Source organism: Ovis canadensis, chromosome 24 (genome assembly GCF_042477335.2).
Source record: "Ovis canadensis isolate MfBH-ARS-UI-01 breed Bighorn chromosome 24, ARS-UI_OviCan_v2, whole genome shotgun sequence".
NCBI classification, from domain to species: domain Eukaryota; kingdom Metazoa; phylum Chordata; class Mammalia; order Artiodactyla; family Bovidae; genus Ovis; species Ovis canadensis.
In genome coordinates, this window is record NC_091268.1 from 53,328,288 (window position 1) to 53,348,103 (window position 19,816).

Genomic DNA, 19,816 nt, shown 5'->3' on the forward strand with positions numbered 1-19,816 from the left:
AATGAGGTTTGGGTGCTTTTTTTACAGCAAATCAAAGCCTCGAGCATCATCTCCAGGCCTGGTGCTCAGTGGTGCCAGTAGGGATGGGGGAGGGACTTTTGCCCAAATGTGTAACTCCTCCTCAGCAAGGTGAGGTTTGAGTGAACTGTCTACAGAGGACCACCGTGCGGCCAGTGAACGCTTAGCAGCGAGTTCTCAAGGGGAAAGCCCTGAGCCCCCGCTGAGGAATTCGCAGACTTTCTTCCTAGGGCGGCGGCTCCGAGTGCCCAGCAGAGGGCACCCTCCCCACTGGCCTCCCAGCTACTGCCCGCAGGGAGGCCAGGGGGCTTTCCTAGAGACCTGGGGCATCTGCGAAGGGGTGGGGGGACGTGAATGGAAGACAGCCCAGCCGGGGCTCACCAGGCCCTGGGTTCCACTTCCTGCCTCTGGATCACTGACGCGGCTGCCTCTTGTCTTTCAGATTCACCGTGTTCAACAGAAGCCATCCCCAACCCAGCTTAAATTATAAATAGAGAAAATAACTTTGTTCAAATCTGCGTGGTGCTTCTTTAGTAAATACTGTACAGATTTTACCATGGAGGACGTTTTTTTTTAGTTTTTACCTTTTCTTAATTACCCTTATTCCAAACGGATGAACACTTTCTACAACTGCTGACCATTGTAAATCTATAAACTGTGTATATAAATCACATTGAAAATAACGCCCTGGACTAGAACATCTCAAATGCTGCTTAATCACAGACTCAGGTTGATCACTCGTATTCCATGCAATGCTCCTCCAAGTTAGACATCCGGTGCAAGACCAACCGGGAAACCATGGAATTATTAAAAGTACAAACTGACAGCGTGTATATTTAATTTAAAGACTTTATTTAAAGATTCACAAGCTCTCAACTAGACTTTTGAGAGCAGTCTGTTTTCTGTAATGTCTGATACTAGAAACTAATTTGCTTCATATTTTAGTTGTATTCAAGATTTGAAGATGTATTTTATAGACAAGTTCTGTTTTTGAACTTTGTGGAACTATTCCAATCAATTTACCAGTTATGATGAGTATTTACATTATGAATGTATAATCCAAACATTATTTGTAAGGCCTACAGTATGTTTTTATTACATAACACTTTTTTATACAGTGTCTCTTGTCTTGACTATGATATTGGAGTCTGAGTTGTCAGCTTGGTCCCTTAAAGTTTCTAGTTACAGACAAAATCATACTGTGATTTTATTTTTAATATGGATATGCTATCAAACTGTGATACACTTATAATTCACTGGTCCTGCATCAGGAGATGGAGTGGGGAAAACTGTATTTAATACAGTTTGTATCTGAATAATCTGTATGGTTTATACAGTTTGTGTTGTTCAGAGATGTCTAAAGTTTGATCTTTGTTTTTTTAAAGATTAAAAAAGCACTTGCCCCACTGTAAATATACAGCATGTAAAATTTATATAGTATATAAATGGCAGCAAATTAAACCTTTTGTGTCTTATTTTTTTACTGCTGTTTCCGCATTTGCTTGCAGACACTTCTCATGGACTTCTTTCTCTGCATTTACTTGCTTAAAACTTCTAAAGCTCCAGCCATGGGCTCTCGGCCCCACTGGTGAGAGCGTCCGGCGTGGGCTGCTTCACCCACACTCCCCCTGTTTTAAAGAACCCAGCTGTAAGCAATCTTATTTTAACAATGTGTTTTTATTTAATGAACATAGTATTTGCCATTTGACAACCATACACTCTCCAGGCTTACCATTCACTTTACAACAAAATTATCAATAGATAAAAGGATATTTCTTCATGCACGTTGTAGGAGTATGTACATTGAATAACAAACACTCCAGAAATCAACATATATGTACATTATTTACATATTAACTATTTACTGTAAATAGAAATGTTTTCTAAGAAAAAATAAAACGAGAAATCACAATGTGTGGTTTCTGGTCTACAACAGACCTAACTTCTCAGCAAAGCACATCTACGTAGATATATGCATTTTAGCTTGAAAAATATGCATTGCTTTATATGCAGCATTAAATGCTGCTTCATCTATAAATAGCTCCTATTTGGACTTCGTTTGGTACCACATTAAACTGCTCAAGGATGTTGTGATCCTGAGGACACCTGCCTGTATGGGCCCAGGGTGTCCACTTAAACCCCACATGTCAATGGGGCCGAGTGGGGCTGTGGAAGCCATGCCGCCCACCCAGCAGACCTTCCCTGCCTCCAGCCCTGTCGCTGGAGGGAAGCTCTTTGGCCAGAGTTGGGACAAGGCAAGTAATTCAAGCACTGAGTTGAATTCAGACGGGAGGGTGGCAGGGGGGTGAACAGGATCACACTGAGGTCGAGGCAACCAGGCCCGCCAGCCACAGACCTGTCCCCGCACAGCCCTGACCCAGCAGGGCTTCTGGACCAGGCCATCTGAGGGCTTAGTGGGCGGAGGACACCTTAAGCCTGTCAGGTTAATACTGTCACAACAAAACCTGCAATTCCATGACTTCACGTAACACTCCTAGGGCAAGGGACAGATCCTGAGCACCACGGCCTTCTGCATCTTTCTGGGCAAACAGCCGTCTGGTGAGGCTCCTTCACAAGTGGTCAGAGAAAATGTCTCACAGAGGTTTCCTTCTGCTCACTTCTCTCAACCCCACCCTGATGCAGACCCCAAAGACAGAAAGTCCAGTATCCCCAGGGTTCTACCTGGATCAAACAAAGGAGAGAGAGATCGGTTGTCCCACACAAAATACTGATGGAGCCGGTGCCCCAGGCAGCCCAGGAGCGGGGCTGGCCCGAGGGGCGGGCGCTGCCGGTGTCGTCAGCAGCGTTTGGTCGGGTGGTCTGGGCAGCGTCTTTTCACAGAAGACTGGGGCCAGAGTTGCATATATGCAGTCAGGCATTTCAAGAATGCTGACTTGCCTTTCTCAGAACTAGAGGTTTGAATCTGAGGTATCGGTACGGTAGCAAAGCCTAAATGCTTGGGAATGAACCAAAAAAGTCAGTCTGATGCCTGGTGGAGGGTCCTGGGCGTGGCCCCCATGCAGTTTAGCGTGACTGTAAGCTGCACGAGGCTGAGAGCCCACAGCCGTTCCGTCTCAGCATCGAGGCAACTCCCAGGAAACATTTTCTCTGTTTTACCTCTCTATGCATAGGCTGAGGTGGTCTTTCTTGAACTTGGCCTTTGCACAGGAGAGGTGATGACCTCTCAGGTGTACAAACTGAACAAGGTGGGTGCCTTCGCAGTGGGGCAGGGTAAGGTCCCCCAGGGAAGGGACCCTCCACTGAAACAGCCCATGTGGGCGAGGGGGTCCTACATATAATGTGCGGGGGTTCTGGTGGTGGAAATGAAACTTACAACAAGAGGCATGTCACTGGCCCGGCCCTGAATGTCCCACCTGTGCACCCCTGGGCCATCTCTGCGGCGTGATGGGCCCAGCTCCTCACTGCACGCTTGAGCACCTCTCCCTCAGCCAGCGGCACCTGGCAACCTCCTGGTCAGGGATCTTCGCCAGTCCGACCACCAGTGCATATTTGGGGTTTTAAACTATTTACAGAAAAGCGTAAGTGCTATACACCTTCATCCCCCAGCCTGCTCTTTCCCTTCCTATAATATATCAAATCTCTCAAAACACGGAGGAAGATTGTCTCTAGTTCCTTATATGTCTACACATTACATTAATATATCTGATCATTATAAGCATTCGTTTGGCCAACAGGCCTTAAGTAGTGAAGACAGGGGTCACAGCTGGCCTGAACCATGTGTTTGGTTGGACCACGTGACACTGCTGTTTGTGGGTATCAGAAAGGGGTCAAATGTGAGCAGTTTCATGTGGTTCAATACATACACTGTCCGTCCTGGGATTCAGCAGTTACAGGATAAACACCCCAAACCAAAATTTAATGATTTGTGTCTTTGTAAAAGTTATCTGCGGGGCCACGAAGACGGAGCTGGGTGACTCAGAAGACGGGACCCCTGGAGCCACCCTGCCCAGCGCGCGTCTTCAAGGACGCGGGCGTCTCCCTCCACCAGGGGGCGCCCTCGGGTTCCCCTTGAGCACGGCACCCCACTCCCCAGTTGCTGCATATGTGTGTATGTAACTTGTTCTCAGTGCACAGTATATACGTGTGTCCAGAAGTTAAATTTATAGCTGCCATTCTAAAAATACTACTGTTAGAAAGTATCTTTCATTATAATTTCAGAATATAAAAAGGCGTATAAAAGCTATAATCCTATATATCTGAGAAAAAAACTCAATAAAAAAGTGGTAGCTTTTCCTTTCCTGTTATGACACAAAACAGTGGCTTCCAGAACGGCCAACACCGCCACTGCCACCAAGGAGCACGTGTGGCCCCTAGTCTGCCCCGCGGATATTCAAGGCTGGACCACCAGGCGCAGCTGCAGGCCGGGGCTTCGAGAAGGATGTACCCGGAGCTGGGAGGGCGGCGGCGGGAAGGGGTGACGTGAGGCCTCTTGAGATCAGCAGGGGCTGCTGTCCCGGAGGAGACAGGGCAGGCCGTCGGGGTGGTCCAGGGGGTCGTGGAGGGCCCCCCAGTCACTCTGCTGTGGGGTTTCAGTTTACTTTTACCTGCTGCTCAGACCAGGAAAGCTCTATTTCTTATTGGCAATCCTCCTTTTCCTCGTGGCCAACATGTCATAGAAAGGATCCCTGCTGATACTCGCTCTGGGAGAGGGTAAAAAAAACTGGGTTAGGATGGGCGGGGCAGTCCTACACACAAGGCCCCATCAAGAGCGCCATTCGCGCTCGACAACAGCCCCGCCCCTCTGACAGCCCCAGCTCGGGCCTCACCCGCCCCGACCAGACGAGAGCCCGACCCTCCCGGCCTACCTAGCGCACAGGCCCCGCCCCTGACACGCCCACAGCACAGGCCCCGCCCGGCGGGCCCGGGCGCACCTGATGGACTTCATCCACTCCTCCTTCTCCTCCGGGCTGGGCGCCGAGATGCGGTACACCACGTGGTTGCCCTCCACTACCCGGCCGTCCGCCTCTGTCTTACAGGCTTTGATGACCTGCCCTTTGTGGCTGGGGTTGTACAGCTCGAAACAGTTCTGGTGGAGACAGACAGGACTGTCACCTGGTGCTGGGGGAGCGGGAGGGAAGGGCGGGCGGCGGGGAAGCCAGCTTACGGGTTTCCGCGGGTCCTCCACCTCCCTGATGCTCAGGTTCTCCAGCGGGATGATTCCCCGGGGCTCCTTATCCTGCGGGACAAAGCGCTCAGCCAGCCTCCCCCGCACCCGCCGAGGGTCCCGCGACCTGGAGGACCCGCAGCCCTGCGCTTACCGTCGTGTATTCAAAGTAATAGAGGCAGTTGTCGGTGAGGATGAACCAGCGCCGCTTCCAGGTCTTCACGCGCCCCCCTAAGAGCAGAGGGACCCTGTGAGTCTGGGCAGAGCAAGCCCTACACGAGCTACTGTGCTTTTCAGAAATGCCACTGGGGCCGAGCTGGCTTTTACACTTCGTCCTTCGTGAAAACGTTTCACATTCTGCCCCAGATCCTGGCCATGGTGTGCGGCCTGGCCTGCCCGTGGCTGCTGGGGCCCGCATGCACCCCCGCCCGCCTGCAGGGCACCCAGATGACCCGAGCGTTTCCCAAGTCTGCTTCCTGGAAGAGTTAGTCGTGATGAATGGTCTTAATTTCCCCACATGGAAATGACAACAGGATGAAGTCAGCGCCGCTGCCGGTCTGTCCAGGACTTAATCCCGTTACGTCAGGACCGTCATCGCATTACTGAGGACCTGGGGCAGCCCTGGGATCCATCAAAATCGATTATGGCCTTGGCCCAGGGAATTATTAGATTGAATTAATCTCATAACAAGATCTGGGACACACATGCACACACACAGCTCATCTGCACCCACTCTCCTCAAACTACAGAAAAGAAATCTTTCACTCTCAAATATTCAGTAGAAACCAACTGGCTTCCATTTCTATTTCTAGTCTCTGCTTCCGACATGACGTTTAAAAACAAAAGTTGAAAGAGAGAACGTGCGCCTGGTGACAGATGTCTGCGACCCACCAGCATGAGGTAAGCAGCAGCTGCCCCGCCCCCTGGCTCCCTGGTGCAGACAGGGGAGACCCGTGTGGCTGAGGGTCACGGACCTGGTCCCTGAATCTGAGGAGCCCAGACAGGGACATGGGGGGACATGAAGGCTGTCCAGAAATTGAGGCACAAGGCCTGACATTTGGGGAGATATGGGGGGAAGAGACACACGCAGACACCCAGCTGCAGGGAGGGAGCCCCGTCTGTGGTTTCAGTGCCACTGAGGGGTCCTCAGAGACTGGGACCCTCACCCTTGGGTCACTGATGAGATGTCTGTCCTCATGATGGCCACAGGCTGGCTGGGCAGGCAGGGCAGGTGTGTGGGGCGGCAGCCTCAGTTATGCCGTGAAGAGGGTCCCCAGATTCCCCTGGTCCCCTAATCTCACTTTCCATCCCCGTCAGAAGCATCTGTCCAAATTCCACTGTCCTTGGGGGCCCTCAGACCCTGAGGCCCCTTCATGCCTCCAACCCCCAAGGCCTCCACCCCCTCAAGGTGTGTCTTGAACCATGGGCAGGGCTCTCTGTTCTCTTGGAAGGCCTCGAGACTCTTCTGCACCTAGACTCCTGCCCTGCTACACCCAACTTCAGTGGCACGTCTGGAGGAACCCAACCCCTGGTCCAGGTCTTGAGACCAGGGGAGCCTCTTGGGCCAGGGGCAGTGGGCATTGAGACAGAAGTGTGTGGTCAGGTGGACCCCTGAGCCTGGCCCAGCCCCAAGCCCCCTTACAGGGTGGCGGCGGTGACACTCTTGGTCTCTGAGCTCCAGCAGGTTTTGCTGCAGGAGATGGACCAGCTCTGCCCAAGCATGTGTTTGTGACTGGGCTTCAGGACAAGGAGACACACAGACACACACACAGACACACACACAGACACACACACCCCTGCAGGAAGGAGCCTGGCTGCTCCTGACTAGTATGGATAGAATCAGCCCTTTTCTCTTTGTAAACGCCTGCTGCCTGCATAGTTGTTAGCAGACACGGGCTCTCGTGCATACCACGCAAGCCTGTTCTCCACGCCAGCTCTGTGCCAACCAAACTCTTGTGTTAACACATCTGACTCACTCTCAAAACACAGTGACTACACGGTATTTACAGGACCATCATGAAGCTCATCACCAGGCTCTGCTCTGGCGGGGCACCCTGGCCTCCTGAAAGCACGGTCTCCTTTAAGATTAACTTACGACAACCAACCCCCAAGCGAGGTCATGCTAGGACCTCCAGTTCCTAACTTAGCACATACACGGCCACAGTTCTGGCTTCTCTGCCTGCGTGTGTGTGTAGGCCGTTCAGGGGCCTAGGGCTGTGTGTCCTCACTAAGTACAGGTGTGCACCCAGGCCCAGCCTAACACAGCCTCAGCACCCGCCTCCTGGGTCCCTAGGGGACCGACACCCAGGGACCCTTCATGGGGTCAGAACCGTAGGCAGGAGTCTGGCGCACTGACCAGCCAGCTGTGCACTGGACACCTTGGGGGACGCTAACAGCTCTGAGAGCAGAACAGCCCCAGGGGCTGAGGCTCCGGGCTGCAGGTGCGACCTGTGCTGTCACCAGCTCTGTAGCCCTCAGCCTTGGGTCTGAGGACACAGCGGGGGCCGCGGGAACGGGTGAGCAGCAAGCCCTGGGCCCCTGGCCCCTCCTGGGCACCAGCCGGCCCTGTGCCTGTCGGTGCCCTGCCCCAACGCTGTGGTCCGGTCATCTGCTCGACCAGATGACAGGCTGGAACACGAGCCCTGGTGTCAGACATCTAGTTCAGTCTTTAGAGTCACCCAAGGGGCACTGGGGGCACCCTGGCTGCCAGGCAGGCCTGTGCTGTCACCACCCCGGGGGGGCCCTTGCTGGCGACAGAGAACAGGAAGAGCCCAAGTGCAGCTGCTGTTCTTCTGGGCACCTTCCCTGTGCCCTCATCCCAGGCCCACAGGCTGGATGGGATCTCAAAGCCAGGTGTGTCTGGAAGGTCACTCAGGCATTACCCAGGGCCACTGCTACGCTTCTGGCTTTTTAGGCAAAGATCCAAGTGTCTTCCGAACCCTGGCACAGCCAGAGAAAGGTGAGAGCTATATCCCAAATCAGGACAGCCGCCCCACGCTACACACTCTTACACTGGCCACACTGTCACCAGGCCCACGCTCATCCCCTCTTGGTTAAAGACTCAAACCACCAGCATTCCTGTAGGCCCTGGTGTCTGACACACTGCCTGCAGAGTGCCTGCGTCATCTGGCTCATCTCACAGGCTCTAATGTCACCAGAAGAAGGAATCTCAACCTCCACCAGAATGATAACTCCCTACGGAGCCCTAAGATGGCCCAGAATATATAAATGCTCTTCTGCTTGTTTGTCAATAGTCAAGAGGTTCTTAACACGCTTCTCCCATCCAAGTACTAACCAGGCCTGGCCCTGCTTAGCTCCCGAGGTCAGACAAGAGCACCCGTGTTCTAACACACGCGCCTGGACTCTGCACAGGTGGTGCAAACACGCACTGCCTGGTTAGCGGGATGGGCGGCGGGCGATGTGCTCAGGGCCAAGGACGCGGAGGGGCGAGCTTGTCTCCGCCCGGCATCTCCACGCGCCTCGGTCCCTCACTCCTCGCCCAGCCGCGGAGGGGCGACGCGGCCGCGGCACCTTGCCCTGCGTGGAGGATGAAGTGAGCCCGGCACGTCTGAAGCCACGAGGGCCAGATGGATGGCAAGCAAGTCGGAGCTTCACACGAACCGACAGAGAGACAGGAGAAGAGAGAGCAGCTGGCAAAGGGCAGGAAGCCGCTGGGTACGTACCTCCTACGCAGGACAAGCAGGGACAGCCCATCACAGAACAGAAAGGTGGGAGCCACAGGCAGAAGGAAAACAACAAGAAGGCACATTTAAACCACGCATCGAAAGTCAGCCACACCGAACCAAGAGAGGCGGCGGGCGCCCGGGGGCGGCGCGGCCGCCGGAGCAGACGCCGCGCGGGCGCGCCTGGCCGCCAGGGGCCGCTGTGCGGGGACCTCGGGGAGCCGCCGCCTCCCGCCGCGCGGGGAGGCGCACCGGGCGCCGCGGGGGCTGCGGCGCGGCGCGGGCGGAGGGGCCACGGCGGGGTCCCGCCCCCGGCGCCGCCGCTCACCCAGCTTCAGGAGCCAGCCCTCCCGGTCGGGGTTGAAGAACGTGTGCGTCAGGTCGTTGCCGTCGTCCTCAGGGATCTTGAACGGCTCGTTCTTGATGCTCTCGTACAGGTTCTGCGTAGGGAGGGCGGCCGGGGCTCAGGCCGAGCGCCACCAGCCGCCCCTCGAAGCCCCCCAGGGCGCGCCCAGGGCCCCTCTAAAGGCCGTCGACTTGGGCGCAAGGGCAGGGCCTGACGCTCCTGAGCAGAGGTGGGGACGGGACGAGGGGGACACGGACCGGGGAAGAGGGACACGGGGCGGGGACGGGGGGCAGCTACCTGGGGAGGGGGCAGGGGACATGGGGGTACACGGGGAGGTGGGGTGCACGGGGAGGAGGGGCGCATGGCGGGGCGGCTCACCCGCAGCAGCTCCTCGGGGAGGTCCCCGCCCTCGTTGATGCCGCGATTCATGGTGACGAAGCGCTCGGCCGTCGGCTTGTCGCGCACGTTGTGGTTGTGGAGGCTGGTGTTGAGCATGATGATGGCGAAAGACAGCACGTAGCACGTGTCTGGGGGGGGAGGCGGTCAGCGCCGCGGGCCATCAGCACGGGCCCAGCCCGGGCGCCCGCGCACCACCCACCCGCCGCGCACTCACCCGTGGACTGGAAGACGCCGGGGTTGCACAGGCAGTAGCGGGCAGCGAAGGCCTCCATCATGCGGTCGATCTTCTGCGCCTCGCCCGGCAGCCTGAAGCTCCAGAGGAACTGCCTGCAGGGGCGAGAACAGGGGGGTGAGTGGGCATCTCCAAGACCAGAGGCCCTTCCAGGGGGCCGAAGCGCACTGACCCCCTGGACCCCGAGGCGCGCCGCTGTCTGCGGGAGGTCCCGCAGCTGATGAAAAGAACAGGGTCCTCGTGGCCACGCCCCAGGCTCGCCAGGCCTGCCCCTCCCCGAGACACCGTCTTCAAAACGCGTCATCTCAAACTGGACCCACCAGCGCGGCCCTCAGCCAAGGCCAGGGGCTGAGCCCACAGAAAGGCAGCGGCCACCCCAGTTCACAGCTGCGGGAGCAGTCACCAGGAAAGGGGGGGCGCTGCGGCAGAGGACACAGGAGACAGGCTGAGACCAGCACCTGCCAACCAGGCTGGGATCCTGGGCCAGGGCGGCCTCCCGAGCACAAAACCCACACCCTCCTGGGCACACCCTGGGCCTCCACGTGGCTAGTGGGCAAAGCCAAATGTGGCGAAAAGTGGGCCCATGCACTGAGACCGCACCCAGAGGTGGGAAGGGGGTCACCCACAACTGTCGAAGACCAGGCAAAGCAACAGGGAGCGGAGCCAGAGCCTGGGCCACGTGGAGGCAGGAGAGGCCCGCCCCCGATCCTCTCTCTGGCGGCTGGACTTACCCGGAGGGTCACCGCCCAGCGCCGCCGGGCCACTCTCCCGCCCAGCCTCCCTTCACGCGCAGGGCATGAACGCTCACCTTAAGGCTTGTACGAGGTTGAGATCAGCAAACTCGTGGAGTTCCACAAAAGCCTGAAGAACTTTAATGTTAAATTCATCCCTAGGAAAGAAAATGGACTTTACAGCCTCACTGCATGTCATTTCACTCGTTTCATTAGACATTTCCTAAAGCAAGTGAAAGTTATGACCAACCTAGACAGCATATTAAAAAGCAGAGACATTACTTTGCCAACAAAGGTCCGTCTAGTCAAGGCTATGGTTTTTCCAGTGGTCATGTATGGACGTGAGAGTTGGACTATAAAGAAAGCTGAGCACCAAAGAATTGATGCTTTTCAACTGTGGTGTTGGAGAAGACTCTTTTTTTTTTTCAGGAGAAGACTCTTGACTGCAAGGAGATCCAACTAGTCCATCCTAAAGGAGATCAGTCCTGGATATCCATTGGAGGGACTGATGTTGAAGCTGAAACTCCAATACTTTGGCCACCTTATGCAGAGAGCTGACTCATTGGAAAAGACCCTGCTGCTGGGAAAGATTGAGGGCAGGAGAAGGGGATGACACAGGATGAGATGGTTGGATAGCATCACCGACATGAGTTTGGGTGAACTCCAGGAGTTGGTGATGGACAAGGAGGCCTGGCATTCTGCAGTTCACGGGGCTGCAAAGAGTCAAACACGACCAAGCAACTGAACTGAACTGAAAGCAAGTGTTCAAGAGATTTAATGTCATATGACTAAAAGACAAGTTATTTTTCACGGTGCGTTTGTCTTCAAGCTTAGCTCAAAGGAGACGACCCAGTAGGATATGGAGTTTACTTCACAATCAGTACGAGTCATGGTAAGACCCCAAATACGAGCCTGACTGCCAAGGTTCAGAGTCCCCTGTGCTGAGCACTAAGGCACCCACCCAGGTGCGTGGTGCAGAGCCTCAACCTCAGGGCCACCACGAAGCAGGCACTAGTCCTGTTCCCACCTCCCAGGCGGGATTCTGAGGCTCAGAGCCGGGAGACGGCTCCTCCAGGATCACGAGCCAGAAAGCAAGGTCCTGGGCTCAGAGAGGAAGACGGTTTGGAAGTGATGCCTGCCATTAATAACTAGCTTTTAAAAACTAAACCGAGTAGAGTTTAGTAGAATACCAGCAGAGTTACTGGGTCACATGGTAAGTTCACTATTTGGAAGAACTGCCAATGACTTTCCAAAATGGCTGCACCATTGTTGTTTTCTTACAGCCATGTATGAGGGTGCCAGTTTCTCCACATCCTCACCAACATTCATGATCTTCTTGAAGGACAGCCATTCCTAGTGGATTGAACGGCTACCTCACTGTGGTTTGATCTGCATTTCCCTGATGACTCAGGATGTTGAGCACCTCACCACATGCTTACTGGCCACTGTGCTTATGGCCTTGTCCTATGCCTGTTTATTCTGGCTGCACAGGCGCTTTGCTGCGGTGCGTGCGAACAAGCTTAGTTGCCCCACGGCATGTGGGATCTTCGTTCCCCAACGAGGGACTGAACCTGCGTCCCCTGCACTGGACTAGCAGGGAAGTCCCCGATCATACGCCTAGGTATGTATATCCTCTCTGGATGAATGTCTATTCAGACGCTTTGCCCATCGACGACTGTCTTTTTATGGCTGAGTTATAAGAATTCTTTTTATATACTGGATACAAGTCCTGATCAGATTTCTGACCTGCAAATATTTCCTCCTATTCTGTGGGCTGTCTTCTCCCTTTCTTGATGATGTCCTACGAAGCAGCTGGTGTTCTGGGATTTAATGATTTTGTTTTTCTCTTCTGCTGTCATATCTAAGAAACCCTGGCCTAATCCAAGGCCACAGAGATCTATCACGAGGTTTTCTTCTTAGGGTTTTATAGTTTCAGTGCTCGTATCTAGGTCTTTGGTGAGAGATCCAGTGCCGTCTTTCTGCGTGTTGATATCCAGTGGTCGCAGCACCATGCTCTGAAAGGACTATCTCCCCACCCGAACAGACTTGGCATCTCGTTTGATGGTCTATGTGAGGGTCTATTTCTGGATTCTCAACTCTGTTCGATGACCTATATGTATGTTCTTACACCAGCACACCAGACTGTCTTCGTTAGTGGAGCTTTAGTCTGTTTTATAATTGGGAAGTGTAAGTTTTCCAACTTTGTTCTTCTTTTCCAAGATGGCTATGGCTATTCTGGGGTCCTTGAATTTCTGTATGAATTATGGGATGAGCTTGTCAACTTCTACAAAGAAATTAGCCTGGATTTTGCTAGGGAGTATGTTAAATTTGTTTATCAAGGTATAGGCAGTTGCCATTTTTGCAACATTAAGTCTTCCTCATACCCCCAACTAACAGGGGCAAGACGACTGCTGAGAGAGCCAAGGCTTCTGTGCAAAACATGCCAAGAAGGTCACGATGCTTTCTGGGGCAAGCAGTGGCCTCCTGGGTTCTGCTACAGTCCCCGGGGTAAGCAGGGGGCCCCAGAGGAGTGCAGACCCCACCTGGCCCCAGGACTGCCCCTTGCCCCTGCTCACAAAGACACAGGGGAGGATGTGGCTCCGCGGGGCTCGCTCAGTCCTGGGGAGCACAGGCACCCCCAGAGCCCCGTGACAGACCCCGATGCAAGGGTCGGCCTGGGCAGGCGGGTGGCCCTCTCCCCTTGAACTCACCTTTCACCCAGGTAGTCCCCGATGACGGTCTTATTCAGGCCTTCTCCTTTATACAGGAACTGGGCCACGTCCTCCGGGGAGCTCTGCAGCAGGTCATTCTCTATTAGAAACTGGATTCCCTGGAGAGGAACATGAAGGAAGCAGCGCTGAGGAAGGTCCAGAGACCACGTGCCACCGCCTTGCTGGTTTGGACACAGCCGAACTGACACGAGAGCACGGTGGGGTGCTCCCATCACTGAACTCATCTCGCCCGTCAAAGAAAAGCGACCGGGCTAAGGACAGACAGGCTGCGGAATAAGCCCTCCTAAGTCACCAGACATTAAAAAGGCAGAGGGAGCCACGACACAGAGCTTCCCCAGCTCAGGAAAAGGGTCTGTGCTGCGTGTGAGAGGAGCTCGTCATATGCAGCTGGCCGACCCAACACCAGTCCCAAGCACCCCCTCTCCATCCTCCCCTGCAACTTGTAACGACTTTGTGAACAGATCGGGTCAAAGAAACAGATTAAGTCTGTGAGGAGGACCCTGGAGAGTTGCTCGTTTTTTGATAGAAGGGGACTCCTGAGCAGCACGGCTCCTCCCTCCTCCTTCCTGCCGTGGATGCAGACGTGATGGTAGGAGCCCTGGCAGCCGCCAGCACACAGTGAAACGCCCTGGGTCCTGGGAGCCACTCGACACTGAGGCCACCTCTGCTGCGTGAAATGCCCTGGGTCCTGGGAGCCACTCGCTGAGGCCACCTCTGCTGCGTGAAACGCCCTGGGTCCTGGGGGCCACTCGACACTGAGGCCACCTCTGCTGCGTGAAATGCCCTGGGTCCTGGGAGTCACTTGACACTGAGGCCACCTCTGCTGCGTGAAACGCCCTGGGTCCTGGGAGCCACTCGGCACTGAGGCCACCTCTGATGTGAGAAGGCAGCCTGCAGGGTAAGCTGTCCTCATGGATGTACTGCCACCCGTGGCTGAACACAGCACTCGGTCACCGTGCCAGTGAGCTCGGGCAGCCAAATCCATGGCCACGGAGGGACCTGCGGGAACCAGCCAACGGTCTCTGCGAGCACCTGCTGGACCCACACTGGCAGTGCTCTGGCTCGGAGGAAGCCCTAATGAGAGCACAGTCTACCTCCAACACAGCTGCTGAGCTGGTTTCAACATACACACTAGGAAGCTTTTAAAAGAGGAGGGAATTCTGCCTTCTGTTTGCCCAGAGATTGTTTCTACAAATGCAGAGAGGGCCTAGCTAAAAGCCTAAAGGCCCAAGGCCAGGGCTCCCTCACATGATCCATCTGAAAAGCCTATTAATTTTTTAAACACGTGAATGGCCCCAACAGCCTCATGTGGAATTTTTAAAAACTGGCAACAACCCAGCAGCCAGTAAGAGAACCATCAAGTACATTCTAGCACATTCACATGATGAAAGGCCACAGAACCAGATGGAACAAACACAGGCACAGATAAAATCTATAGACGTGACACGGAGTAAGAAGACTCAGTATATTGTAATTCCACCTACGTAAGCTTTTAAAAAGGCAACACTCAGGTGCCCTGCATCTTGGTCTGGGTTGTAGTTACATGCGTATTTGCATTTGTTAAAATTCTTCAAGCTGTACGTTTAAAATCTGTGTACCATGTTATTCTTCAAAAGAAAAAAAAAGTTTACTGAAGAAACCCAGTAAGTCTGACAATCCTAAATTAACTGCCCTATATTTCTGGTGGGAGCTTAAGTGGGTACAGCCACCTGGGTACCATTTTCAGAGTGTGAAGACACACTGGGACAGAGTGTTCTGATGAGAGGTGAGCACAGTCCTCACCCAGATTCCTGGAAAACAACGCCAGGGACGAGGGTGGTGCCCGGGTGAGGGATGGAGTGAGGCGGGGAGGCGGGCTGGGCAGAGGCTCTCTGACCTCAAATCCATGCCAAGGGGTCAGGGGCAGGGCCGCCCCCCGTGGCCTCGCTGGAGCCCTCATCGTGAGGGCTCGACGGGCTATGGACGAGACGGTAGACTCTGTGCCCCCAACACTGCAGGGAGCGGGGCTCCGAGGAGCCCAAGGTCCAGGATGCAGACCCGCAGAAGCTCCCCGGGGACGCAGGTGTCTGTGACCATCGTGGCCGTGATGCCGGCGAGGGTGGTGCCCAGTGGCCACCCGTGCCAGCCCCCCGCAGCGGCTGCCTCCCTGCTGGGGGTGCTTGCGGCCGTGGGCCCACGGTGGGGCCGTGGCTGCCAGGTTTTACTGTGAGCTCTGGTTTCTTTGCTCTCCCTCTTTTTTTCCGGCTGTGCTCTGCACAGCTCCTGACAGTTACTTCTCAGTAAACCTTAGTCCTCGTTATTGCAGGTGTGATGCAGAGTTCATCGGATTCCTAGGCCCTGACAGCGAGCATCTCAGGCCGAGCGGGGATACTGCCCTACCTGTCTGTTATGAGAGAAAACCTGACTCTCTCCACGAACTGGACGGCCTCCCCCATGCTGCCCCCAGAACTTAAGGCCTGGTTTTGAAAACTTCCACCTGTTAGATCATCTCCCTCCAGTGCTTGTTCCATCTACTCTGTAAACTCAACTTCCAAAGGGAAAAAAACACAAAAGCCTCTTGTTACAAATCCCAAATATCAGATCATCACCAAGTTCACAAAACTGTTGCCCTGACGATCTGGAGTTGACTCACACCTTGTAAGCAGAGAATCAGGAAGCAAGAGGAAAACTCTCACGGCGGCCGGAACACCCAGCTAAATGAGACTCTCCTGCTGCTACAGACGTGCTGAATCTGAAGAAAACTCCTTTGGAGACCCTTGAATAGGGACTCATGGTGTGGATATCTGTAAATAACATGGGCAGCCGTGCTCGTGGTGGCTGCTTACCTTTTTGGGATCCATGTTGAACTTCTTCCTTCCCATGGCAATCTGCTTGTTCCTCTGAGTTGTTTTGCTGTGCGTGCGGAACAATGAAGAAGCTGTTACTGGACGTCTGCACAGAGCACAAGGAGTTCGTGCCCTGACAGGACAGCTCGGGATGGAACGGCCACAGCCCTCCAACGCCCCTGCCCGAGGGGCCCCCCGTCTCCCGGGCGGGTGCAGCTCAGGGCGGCCACAAGGCTCCTTCCCTTCACAGTGATGAACTGCTAAGCGGAAGCAGAGCTCCCCGTTAGAGACAGGGCACGTCGGGGCAGGGTGCCTCTGAGGGGCTTGTGCCTGCGTCCTCAGTGGCAAGGCCAGACAGTGAGGGGTGGTGGAGAAGGGCCAGCCCCCCACAGGCGCCCCCAGCCCGGCCCCCTCCGCTGCCGTCACCACGGCGGCCTGACGGGGCAGCCACGGCCGCTCACCTCTCCTCCACCGACGTGAGGTTGTCAATCTCCGTCATCACTTCTGCGATTTCATACTTCAGCCTCTATTGAGACAGAGAGCGCGCGCTGTGGGGCTGACAGAGGGGCCTCCACCTCCCGGAGACCTTTCAGGCCCCCAGGTTCGAGCCGCCCTCGGGTGCGTTGGGACAACACAAGTGTGGAGAAACCAGGACCTCTTCTTTTTTTTTTTAGGACCTCTTCTTGACACAGAGCGCCTCCCAGTCAGAGCCACCCCGACTCAGGAGCAAACAAAATGACCGCCTGTCCACCTCCCATCAGAGCGAGAGCAGGGGGGCCCGGCAGGCAGAGTCTAGAGTGGGTGTGCGTGAAATCACAGGGGTGAAAGGGGACCAACAGCAAAAGGAGCAACAGGTCCCGCCACACGCCCACCTGCCAGCGCTGGCACCCAGGTCTCAGGACGGCCTGGGCCAGACATACACAGGTCAGTACCAGGCCCCCAGCCACCGTCTCCGGATGATCCTGTCACCCTGGGTGAGATGCGGCACCGTGGACAGAGCCCAGGAGGCGTCAAGGTTCTTGCCTGTGGCCTCGGGCAAGCCCAGGCCTCACAGAGGGACAGGTCCTCCCCACTGAGCCAGCTCTGAGCTCCTGGGCCTTGGCGGCCTCAGCTCAGAAGTGAGGTCGTGAGAACCACACGAGGCTCCAGGGGCACTGTGATCACTAACATCCACGCTGGAATGTTAGCCTTGAAATATACTTTCAACCAAAGCACATATTCTGGGTTACCTAATTTTTCCAAGAATGACAGGTAACCATACAAGAAAAAGTTTCACAAACTCTCTCAACTACAAGGAAATTTTTATCAAGCCCCTATGATTCTTAGCTGCCAAGAAACTCCAGACTCAAACCATGAGCACCTAGAAAGGAGCTGCCGTTTGGACATGGCTCGGTCTCACGGCCAGTGGCCGGGGAGGCGGAGTAGACTTGGGCTCGCCAGTGGTTAGGAAGCTGCTCAGAGAGCAGCCGCACGTCCGATCGGTTTCTACGAGTATTACGCATGTACCAACTCGGAGCCTGTGGCTGGCTCCCCTGCACCTCCCGTGGGAGCCCTCCACTCTGCCCTCTGAGCACACAAGGGCAGAAGGCGTAACACCCGAGTGTCTGCGTTTATCCGTCATTCTGCTCCCACCAGCTGGTAGGTGCTGGGTGCACGGCCAGAACTCGATACAGGTTTAGCCCTTTATTCAAAAGATCCCTGAGTGCCAATAACATGCTAGGCAGCGTCCTAGATGCTGGGGACACTGGTCGAGACAGGGGCTCATCCTACAATTTCCGAGGGCAGTACGTGTGACACCCTCTGTGACGCCGGCGTCAGGAGTCACCCGCTCTAGACTCCAGTCGGGCCTTCTCCTCCACCCCAGAGTCTGTCTGCCCGGTGAGCACCAGTTCTGTTCCACCAGCCTGGGTGACTCCCACTCCCTGCCTCCCCGTGTGGTTCGAATACGTACACACTAGATATCCACTTTTTCACATTTTCATGAAGCTACTCGATTTACAATTTTACCTAAGAGCAAAAATGAAAAGGCATTTTTTTTGCTTTACCTCGATGTCATCAATCAGTTCCTTTTTTCTTCGACGGATGTCTAGAAGTTCTTCTCTTTCTTCTAGTGACAGGTCTTCAGGCACTGAAATTAAAAAAAAAATCGAATTAACTCTGGAGAACAATCTGTAGACATCCACTAAGGTTGAAGATGGGCATACATGCAAGCCAGCAATTCTGTGCCCAGGTTATTTATTCAAAGGAACCAAGGAACCCTCGCTTGCAGACCACATGTAGGACACGCGTAGCAGCCCTGTTTTGATAGAAAGACAATCTGAGTCACCACTAAGAAAATAAACTGTGGCATAGCTATGAAACAGAATCTCGCACAATCACCAAGGGCTGAGCCCAGTCGTTCACACAGATGAAGCTCACGCTGAACGAAAAGAAGGTAACGGCAGCAGACAGACACCGGCTGACACCCTCAGGAGCGACACGTATGTGCAGCAGAGCGTCAGTAACGCACCACACGCCCGAAGCCGCCTCCCTCCGAGTAGGCCGGTGTGGGAGAAAGTATGTCTGTGTGTGTCTGTGTGTGTGTGTATCTGTGTGTGGGTGTGGGTGTGTCTGTGTCTGTGTGAGAGTAGCTCAGTCACGTCCCACTCTGCGATCGCACAGACTGTAACCTGCTAGGCTCCTCTGTCCATGGGATTCTCCAGGCAAGAATACTGCAGTGGACTGCCATTCCCTTCTCCAGGGGATCTTTCCAACCCAGGGATTGAACCCAGATCCCCTGCACTGCAGGCAGATTCTTTACCATTTGAGCTACAGGGAAGAAGGATATTAGGAAGCATCAACACAGTGGGTGAAGGTTGGCTGGCACGCGGATATTTATTTGACAGAGTTCTTCATAATATCCTGGGATTAATGATTAACTCCTGTAGTATTTTCCATTCTTACGTCTATATTCTCTTCATTTTACGCTGCTATAATTGACTTATTTCATAAAGCTTTTCAGGGAAACAGCCTTTGACTTTAATAATCCTCTACTGTATGTTTAATTTCTATTTCATTAATTTGTTTAAAGAAACAAGAGATTAAGAATCTGAGCAAAGAGCAAGAGAACACACAGAGCTTCTACAAACAAGATAATGGGATCATGGCACGGGGTAGACAGCTGGACCAATGAACTGGAAGACAGTAGCCAGAGAGATACACTGGACTTACAGAAACTGATTCAGCACAGAGCGGACGCTGCAGCTCAGAGACAGGGCGGACTCCCGTGCGCGACATGTGCTGTGTCACTTATCTCCAGGTGAGAAGATGAAACTGAATCCTGGTCATCGGCCTATTTTTAATCAGTTTCAAGTAGAATATAAAGGCTTAAGTTCATATAATTTCTTATAAAGAAAGAATGTATTTATAAATTCAGGGTAGAAATTGTATCGCACACCCCACACCCTCCCTCCACACCAAATAACTTTGAGAGCAGCCATTCTTATCCTAATTTTACAATTAGGGAAACAGGCCAAGAGACATCTAATGATCTTCCCTGATAGAAAAAGAATATTTGAAGAAGTAATGGCTAAAATGTTCTGTATTTGATAAAATATATGAATATACATGTCCCAGGTGCTCAGGCTCCAAGCAGGATAAACCTAAAGACCCACAAGGTCCCAGAGCATGTTACACGTGGGCCCAGGAGCTCAAGAGTGTCACCATGGACACGGTCTTTCCATCCT

General features: G+C 54.0%; 2 protein-coding genes across 6 annotated transcripts in view; one reads left to right on the top strand and one right to left on the bottom strand.

Moving 5' to 3' along the window:
- Window positions 1-1,479, top strand: part of USP42 (ubiquitin specific peptidase 42) — a 42,147-nt gene extending 40,668 nt beyond the window's left edge. For both annotated transcript variants that reach the window (XR_011252569.1, XM_069569583.1), the window contains exon 18: window positions 461-1,479. The gene's annotated coding sequence lies outside the window, so the exon portion shown is untranslated. The remainder of the gene's footprint in view (window positions 1-460) is intronic.
- A 197-nt stretch (window positions 1,480-1,676) lies between these two features.
- The window catches only part of CYTH3 (cytohesin 3), a 69,246-nt gene continuing 51,106 nt past the window's right edge, over window positions 1,677-19,816 (bottom strand). For 2 of the 4 annotated variants that reach the window (XM_069569584.1, XM_069569586.1), the window contains 13 exons: window positions 18,137-18,219; window positions 16,553-16,617; window positions 16,092-16,158; window positions 13,246-13,364; window positions 10,612-10,692; window positions 9,786-9,898; window positions 9,551-9,699; window positions 9,155-9,266; window positions 5,298-5,374; window positions 5,144-5,215; window positions 4,911-5,065; window positions 4,584-4,679; window positions 1,677-2,700 (listed from right to left, as the gene is read on the bottom strand). In XM_069569584.1, the coding sequence (XP_069425685.1) occupies window positions 4,607-4,679; window positions 4,911-5,065; window positions 5,144-5,215; window positions 5,298-5,374; window positions 9,155-9,266; window positions 9,551-9,699; window positions 9,786-9,898; window positions 10,612-10,692; window positions 13,246-13,364; window positions 16,092-16,158; window positions 16,553-16,617; window positions 18,137-18,219 (1,166 nt within the window). In that variant the 3' untranslated portion in view covers window positions 1,677-2,700; window positions 4,584-4,606. Of the gene's footprint in view, window positions 4,680-4,910; window positions 5,066-5,143; window positions 5,216-5,297; window positions 5,375-9,154; window positions 9,267-9,550; window positions 9,700-9,785; window positions 9,899-10,611; window positions 10,693-13,245; window positions 13,365-16,091; window positions 16,159-16,552; window positions 16,618-18,136; window positions 18,220-19,301; window positions 19,423-19,816 lie in introns of those variants that run through there. The other 2 variants (XM_069569587.1, XM_069569585.1) reach the window with 2 other exon arrangements.